Source organism: Vulpes lagopus, chromosome 10, assembly GCF_018345385.1.
Source record: "Vulpes lagopus strain Blue_001 chromosome 10, ASM1834538v1, whole genome shotgun sequence".
In the NCBI taxonomy this organism is placed as follows: domain Eukaryota; kingdom Metazoa; phylum Chordata; class Mammalia; order Carnivora; family Canidae; genus Vulpes; species Vulpes lagopus.
The window spans coordinates 41760514-41769338 of record NC_054833.1 but is presented as its reverse complement, the minus strand read 5'-3'; the positions used below and the strand labels follow the sequence as shown (position 1 = coordinate 41769338).

Genomic DNA, 8825 nt, shown 5'->3' with positions numbered 1-8825 from the left:
TGATTCATCGGTCTTCTATAACACCCAGTGCTCATTACATCACGTGTCCTCCTTAATGCCCATCACCCGGTTACCCCGTCCCACCACCTGCCTCCCTTCCAGCGACCCTTAGGTTTGTTTCCCAGAGTCAAGAGTGTCTCATGGTTTATCTCCCTCTCTGATTTCATCTTATTTATTTTTCCTTCCCTCTCCCTATGTTCATCTATTTTGTTTCTTAAATGCACATATGGGTGAAATCATATGGTATTTGTCTTTCTCTAACTGACTTATTTCACTTAGCATAATACCCTCTAGTTCCATCCACGCTGTTGTAAATAGCAAGATTTCATTCTCATGGCTAATATCCCATTGTATTCCATACCACATCTTTATCCATTCATCTGTCAATGGACATCTGGGCTCTTTCCATAGTTTGGCTAATCTTCTATAAACATTGGGGTGCATGTGCCCCTTCAAATCACTATGTTTGTATCCTTTGGATAAATAGCTAGTACTGCAATTGCTGGGTCTTAGGGTAGTTCTATTTTAAACTTTTTGAGGAACCCCCATACTGTCTTCCAAAGTAGCTGCACCAGTCTGCATTCCCACCAACAGTTCAAGAGGATTCCCTGTTCTCTGCATCCTTACTAACACCTGTTGTTTCCCGAGTTGTTAATTTTAGCCATTTTGACCAGTGTGAGATGGTATCTCATTTTGATTTGAACATCTTTATCTGTTATATACCCTGGAGGGTTTATAGGTAAGATGACAGGGTGAATTGAATTTGCTTTAAGATATTCCAGGAAAAAAATAAAAAAAAGAACTGGGGAAGGTAGGTGACACAAGCACAGATGTGACTGTTCAATGAAGTTGGTGGCAGGTGCAAAGGACTCATTATACAATTCTCTCCTGGGTTGTATATGCTTGAAAACTTTCCTTTTGAAAAAGGAAGAGAAATATAGGCAAATAGCACAAGTAGGAGGACTTGTGGTGGAGTAGCAAAGTGGCCCTGGGCACAGAAGGTGGCCCCCACGCTTCTGGGGAGACATTGAAGTAGAACGCAGGTTCCTGTGCAACAATTCTTCACACTTGCAATGGGCTATTGAGGCACCAAAAAGGGAGCAATGAATATTTTTGAGCTATAACTCCACCTGCGATACCCCAACTGGACTGTCACCCTGGGATAGGCAATTTCTTATTATCTCTCTCTCTTTTTTTTTAACTTGCAAATGGAGAAACTGAGGATAACCGAACTTACCCCAACCAAAATGACTTATGGTAGTCAAGGGCAGAGTCAGAGCAGTATTCAAACTGAGGTCTGTGTGAAACAAGGGGTACTTCTAAGTATTCCACATTACCTATCTCCCAGGGTTGGAGACCCCAGACCTTGCACCAGGATGTTTAGAGACACGGGGAAGAGAAGACTGGAATGGACAAAGCAAGAAACCTTTGCATAGGATATAAAAAGGTGCTAAATTGCAGGGTGTAGAGGAACAGAACCGGGAGCCCAGTGCAGAGTCTGGCTCAGAGCAAACACTCGAGAAACAGGTGATACATCACTGCACAAGAGCATGCCTGAATGAAGGAACCAAAGAATGAATGAATGAATGAATGAGTGAACGAGCGAATGAATGAATTTGATGAGGAAACAGGGGAACACAGACAGCATCGTGAAGGCAGGTTTTCCTAGCCACCAAGGCGGCCAAAGCTGTGCTAGGCTGGGAGGAGTGATGTGGGCCAGGTTTTGTGGCAGTTGCTGAAGGCAGAAGGGTGGGTGGAGAGGTGCCTGTCCCTGCCGGATCTTCAGCCTCTGTCACTTGACTAGCATCTGGCTGTGGCTGGTTCAGCAGGTTCCTCCAGCAGGCAGGTTCCTCCACCCGATGCACAGCCCATAGGAAGGGAGCAACGGAGCAAAGGCGTGGAGGGGGCAGCCTAGGGAAGGTGTCCTCCAGGGTGTCCACGGCCCATCTCCCTCCCCACTGCCCTCGGGCCGCAGTCCTCCTCCACCGCGCAGCGGCCAGGCTGCAGGTGTGCCCAGGGGAGAGGCTGGCACCAGCCCGGCCACAGCCCTGCCTGTCCGGGTCTGCGGCTCAGCCACCCATGCTGCCGCAGGCACATGTCAGCCAGAGAGTTTTGGTTTGACGTAGCCGGCCTCCTCCTTTTCCTTAATGCAGCTGAGGGTGACTCTGTGGGGCTCAGAGAAGCTGCTTCCTCAGCTCATTTGGTCTCACGCAGGGTCCAGAAACTTCTGGGGACATCTGAGATAAGAAATTCTTATCTGCTTCTCTGCTTCTATCCAAAGTTTGACTAAGAGAAACCAAGTGTCCCATTTATAACAGAATAGCCTTTGTGCAATTCTGTCCCCCAGGACTAAGGGTCAAAAGATCCGGGGGCGGGGGGGGGGGGGGGGGGGGGGGGTGTTGAAGTGTGCTGGCAGGGTGAGGCAGGAGGAGGGCTACCCTAGAACCTCCCATGGCTCACTTGGACCTCCAAACGCCCACGTGCTTCAAAAGAGAAGCTTTCCCTAGGAGCCAGTAAAGCCGAGGAGGCTGAAATTCAGAAGTATTTTGCAGAATGAAGACACCAATATCAAAGATGAGCTATCTGGGGAGTAAAGCCCTATTTTTGGCATTTCTACCCGGTACCATTTACCACTGAATATTTTATGAGACAACATTCAATCACCTACCCTGCTGGGAGAAGCAGTGTTCTCAATAATCCAAAGGAAGGTCGTTTCCTTTTGCCTTTGGAATGCCCAATCCCAATTCTACAGAGAGTCTCCCTAGTGAATTTGCCTTAAAGCCTTGCTTCTCAAAGTGTGGTCCCTGGAGCAGCATCGGCAGCATCATGTGGGAGCTCCTTGGACACGCAGAGCCACAGGCCCCACCACGGACCCATGAAACCACAGCCTGCATTTTCAACAAGATCTCCAGGTGCTTCTTGAGCACATCCAAGTCTTGACTTCAACTGATAGTAAAAGGTTTGCATCCTGTGAGCAAAGGGTGATGAGTACCCAGGGCTGGGGGCTGGGGAGAAGGGATTGGTAAGCAGGAGCAAGTGTAGGATGAAAAGCTGGTCCCACGCTCTGCAGAGCACCAGCCACCCACTGAGGAATAACAAAGGCGTAGACTCATTTTACTCACCTCTCTTCTCTGCCCCATGCCCTTCTCCAGCCATTGCACACCGGGTGGTTCCCCTCATCCAGCACAGCGCTTCACAACTGGGTGTCCTTCCTTTGCAGTCTCTTAGTCTGGGAATGCCCTTCCTGTCTTGTCTGGTCAGCAGCCTCCTAGCCTTTCTTCAAAAAATCTGCCACCAACTCATCTACTCCTTGTCTCCTATGTACCTCTTCTTCCCGTGGGCCCATGACACTGAGTACGTTCAACTCGTTTGTTGACCAACTCCCTCATTCAACAAACTCAAATATCTACTTAATATCCCCCATGTCCAGACACTGGGCTAGAAGCTAGAGACTCTGACATGAATGAGATACAGCTCACCCTCTGAGAGCTCGCGTTCTAGATAAGGAGACAAAGGTATAAATGACCCTTGACAAGGGTACAGAAACAAAGGTATACTGGGTATTGCTTGGGTGTCAGAAAGTATTGTCATATTTTGTTTAATATATCTTATCTCCCCAACTAAACTATAGCTCTTGAAGGACAGGTGTTGGGTCTTATTCCAGATTTGAGTAGAGCTTCTCCTTGTCCCTGAGCACATGAGAATGAATGAATGCCTACTTTACATCTGGGGAAAGGGCAGAAACTCCATCAGCCTGAGTTTGTGCGGCCAACGTGTGGTAGAGCCCCAACTGGGAGACGGATCCAGCAGCTCCCTGTACATGCTGGCCTATGCCGCTTCTAGGAATCCCATTCAACAAGGGACTGACCCACATGGGGTCAGATGCTACAAAGCACACAGAAAAAGACCTAAAAATAGGATCTCTAAGAGCTTAAGATCTCTTGGAGAAAATAAAGCCCCATACCCATGAGACCATTAGAGAACATTAGGAGATAAAATCTGGTAAATGCAGAGACAGCTAGGAAGATGTGAGAAACAGTCCACCCAGGCAGGACTGAAGCAGGACTTTGAAAGAATGTTGATTTGGGCAGGAAAGAAGGGACAGAGAATTCCAGGCAGGGAAATACCAAGAACAAAGGCTCAGAAGCAAGAAAGACACAGGTATATGGAGCATAAGTTTCCATGAAAGAGAGAGAGTGAGAGAGAGAGAGAGAGAGAAATGGATGGGTAGACAACATAGCACTCAGTCTCAGAACATAGGATGTGGGGTCCAGACAGATGCTTTGAAAGTTCTGGGACAGGCCACTCACTGTTGTTCTCATCAACCATAAAATAAGGTTTTAGCTTTCTGAGAAAACTCTGAGTTCCCTTATTTTTTTTCTAAAAAAGATGTTTTGAGAGCTGAGTTTTACAGAAGTGGTTATGGATTGCCTGATTTCCCTTGAGGAAGGCCAGACCACATTTGCAAACCAGCAGGCCTGGGCAGAGGTCAGTAGTCCTTAGGAACTTTGTTTTTTTCTTAATAAGGGGATAACTGGTCTGTGTTGAGGCAAAATTTGTAACCTAAGGTTCTCTGGCCCTGAGTAACTAAGCTAATTCAGTGGTAGCGTGACCCTTTCCAAACCACCTCCCCTCGCCCACACACACGTGCGCACAGTTAGTGATTCGTAAAATAAACTGCCAGTGTAGACATAGAAGCATACTAAGCAGCCAAAAGGAGACAAAGTGGGGTGGGAATCAGGGACAAAGAGTAAAGGGCTGGTGGAAGGCTGCAGCCTTTGCCAGGAGGCACATCTACAGGTCCCCACGGGACAGGCTGAAGTGTTTTCAATTCCAGTGCCAAGCTCTGAGGCTGCTAGCTTCTGCATTACTCATGGGTGACCCCACCCTCTCCACCCTTTCAAGGCCCAATTTCTGTTGCCAAAAGCCTGCATACTTCTGGAAACCTCTGAATATGGGAGCATCTGGTGCTCTAGGGACTTAAACTAGTGCAAATTCAAGCAGCAAAAGTGCTGGCAAAAGGACCTACCACAAGGAGCTCCAGCCTGCTGTCTCCAGCAGCTCTCCCAGCCCTAGGAGCCATGTAAAACCCTTCCGGAAGCTCAGCTTCCTAGCTCTCTCTTCCTTGGAGTGGGAAGAGGGATTTAGGTGTGTTGGGGTAAAGGGTTTCCTCCCCATAGAAATAAAAATTAATGAGAAATGGAGACTGAGTCCCCGGAAGACAAATCCAGTGGGGGAAGAACATATTGGAAGGGGCTGGAGGGCCTGCACCAGGCACTGGCACCTAAGGGACCCCACAAAAAAAAACCTGTGAGCAAAAAAAAACCTGTGAGTCTAGCCCTCACAAAAAAAACCCTGTGAGTCTCCATTTTATATTTAGGGGCAGTAGTCTCAAAGAAGTGTTGCAATATTGAAGAGAGAGCAAAAGGGAGAGCCAGGGTTTGAACCAGGTCTGTTTGAGCGTAAGGCACATCCCCTATGCCATATGTCTTCATACTCCTGGATTTAACAAACACCCCCTAGGAGAAGGGCATGACAAGCAAGCAGGTCTCATGGCCCCGCAGGGCTGTTGGGGTGTGAGGCAAAATTAGTATTTGACATCTGTGCATTTTCTGTCTCCACCTCGACTTGAGGCCTGTGTATAAAAGACAGGTTTGTGCGGAGGTAGGGTAGGGAGAGAGAAGTAGGCTTCTCTTCCTCCTCAGTTACAATTGCTCCACCCAGAATGGAAGCGACACTTGGAATGAATCAAGTTCAAATCTGGACTTACCCACCTCCGGAGGGGTGTGCCCACGCTGCCCCCCATCCAAGTGCCCTCTGCAGGAGCTTGTGGGTAACTGCACAGCCCACCCTCCAACACTTACCCCCATTCATTCTCCTTGACCCAGAACAGCAGAGTTAAAATCACCATCCATCCACCTAACTCGTATCCTCAAGGTCCTCATCCTCTGCAAATAATACTTGAGGAAGTAGAAAAAGACCCCCTAAGCCAGGAGAGAGTGTTAGAGCCCAGAAATGAAATCACTTCCTCTCCATAAATTTTTAGGATATGAAAGAGTCTTTCTCCCCGCTCTACTTATCATGGCAACATGTGTCACTTCTCTGGTATGTCTTGGACAGGATGCATGTATTGCAAATTATTGACATACTCTTTATTTAGAGCTAACAGGTGAGAAGGGAACATTTAATGACTCTTAGCCTTGGCTGACCAAGAACAATAAGAGACTACAGGACTCCAAGTAGACACTGAAGAACAGTTGGTAAAAGAGATAAAAATGGATGTGTTATAAGAGGGTCCTGATGTTTGGAGAGTTAGGAGAATTCTTTTTTTTTTTTTTAAGATTTTATTTATTTATTCAGAGAGAGAGAGAGAGGCAGAAACACAGGCAGAGGGAGAAGCGGGCTCCACGCAGCGAGCCTGACATGGGACCTGATCCCGGGTCCCCAGGATCACACCCCAGGCCGCAGGCAGCGCCAAACCACTGTGCCACCAGGGATGCCCTAGTTAGGAGAATTCTTTAAAAATGTAGTTCCAGGGGCACTGGGGTGGCTCGCTCGGTTAAGCATCCGACTCTTGATTTTGGCTCAGCTCCTGATCTCAGGGTTGTAAGATTGAGCCCTGCATCAGGCTCTGAGAGGAGTCTGCTTGAGATTCTCTCTCTCCCTCTTCTGTCTGCCCCTCCTCCTCCCTCCAAAACAAAACAAAACAAAAATGTAGCTCCACTTGAGGTTGGATCAGAAACCCATGCCCTGAATGGCTAAGTGGGAAGGATGGGGTGCAGGGAATGAGGAAGGGCCTCAGTGGTTGAAGAGAGGAGGCCTGAGCAGAGCCCAGGTTAGAAACGGGAGCTCAGAACCAAAGGGTTTTTAAAACAAACCTCATTATATCTTACAGTGGTAACCAAAAAGTACAGGAACCTCACTTTTCAGACCAAGAGTTAAATCGGTGGCTGTCCACTTTGGCAACCCATGAGCAGCCATTATTGAAAAGGACAGCAACGGCCCAGCAAAGAGCCTCCAGCCATTCTTACAGCCAGCCAGGCTAACAAAGTGCTGGGTTAAATCCTCAAGCTGTATTCATACCCCACTCCAACCCACTCACCCCCACACCGTCCCAGGGCCAACACTGGTCTCCTGTGTGTTGAGCCAAGAATGACTCTCCTCCAATCACTTCAGTTGTTTGAGGCATTCCTGACCATAAATTCCTTACCAAGTCTCCACTTGCCCCTCAGCCAGGGTACACAAACAAGATGATTTCCACAAGCCATGTTTATTTAGGGGTAAACTGCCAAAAGAATCATTTGGGTTGGTGTTTATTTCTGCAGTTCTTCCCAGGAACCCATCCACGAAGAACACCGTCGAAGCAGAGGATCTAATGGAATGCTTGAGGCCGCCATAGCAGCTCCGCCACGGTCCCCAGGGCCAGTGTCCCAGTCCAGAAGGACTGCATGCAGGCTTCCCTCCATCGGGCCTGTTCCTCCCAAGCTGTCCTGTCTTTCTGCCAGGTTCTGAACCCTCCTTCTTCAGCCCTTTGACCAATGAGGCAAGAGAACAACACAGGGAGCAAGGAGTCCCAGAATGACCAGCATAGTAACTCAGGACACACAGAGGAGAGAGCCGCTGCCACTGCTAAAGACAAAAGGAACTCTCCCTTCTTCTCAAAAGTCTTGCTCTGGTTTTAGAATTCCCCCAGCTGACTTTTTTCAAGTGGATTATTTGGTGCTGATTTCACAGAAGGCCAAACTGGGTGCTGCAGGGGTGGGGGGGGGAGAAACAAAGCACATGCATAAGTATTTCGATCATAATAGTTACCATTTATTGAGCTCTTTCCATCTATCTGGCCCAATTCTGAATTTCACTAGCACTAATGAGTTAGAGCCTCCACCTGGGAGGTGGGTACTATTATTCCCATTTTAAGGATGAGGAAACTGAGTGTCATAGAGGCTAAGTTACCTGCCCAGGGCCATCTAGCTTCTAAGTCACAGAGCCAGGATTTGGGCCCGGTCTGCCCAACTTCAAAGCTTGTGGTGTTAACCATTGTGCTGTCCAGCCTTAGAAAGGGGACACAGTGTGGTGCCCCATTCATTGAAGTAAATGTAATCAATTCAACAACAACAATAACAAAAAAACAAAGATCTGTTGTTATCTCTGCTCTTTAATTAAGTAACTCTACACCTCTACACCTGAGGTCTCAAACAGGTGGCCTGCAGGCCAGAATTCACCCTGAGGCTTCCTGAATTTGGCACACAGTCTTTAAAATAACTTGACCAGTTTCCACAGGTCTCCAAGTTTTGCGGCTTTGGCCTCTCATCATACTTGCTTTACTGGATCTGTTTCAAAAGGACAGAAGTGCTGTTTCCCATAGCGTTTCAATCCAAGAACCTCTGCCGATCATGGGGAGGATAGACCTCCCAGGTTTTCTGCAAACAGCGTCACCCAGGTGGTGCCACACTCAGCAGTAGCCACCGTTAGCTGTCATCAGCAGGTCTCTAAGAGGCCAAACAAGGCCTGGCAGTGCCCGAAGCATCACATGGCAATAACGGGAGAGGGACGGAGGGGGAAATATGACTGCACACAACTTCAGAGTGGAGCTACTGTTTGATTTGCTGGAACCCGGCCAGGTCCCTGACCTCACACTTCCTTGGCAGGATCTTTCTCTGCGGCAATCATCTGGGAATCATGTGTCCTCAGTGCTGGCGTGATGGGAACAAACAGAAGCCACCATCCCCCAAAAAGAGGAGGTCAGCCTTCCCAAGCCCAGAGGAACACTGCTGCCTTCATGGCCTGGGTGCCTATAATTAGCCTACAAATAGTATCGTGCCCAC

General features: G+C 48.2%; 1 protein-coding gene across 1 annotated transcript in view; it reads right to left on the bottom strand.

Moving 5' to 3' along the window:
• Nucleotides 1-7254: 7254 nt before the first annotated feature.
• JAML (junction adhesion molecule like) overlaps nucleotides 7255-8825 on the bottom strand; it is a 28904-nt gene continuing 27333 nt past the window's right edge. Inside the window, 2 exon segments of the mRNA XM_041772289.1 lie at nucleotides 7255-7705; nucleotides 7708-7750. Coding sequence (XP_041628223.1) covers nucleotides 7659-7705; nucleotides 7708-7750 — 90 coding nt within the window. The 3' untranslated portion in view covers nucleotides 7255-7658.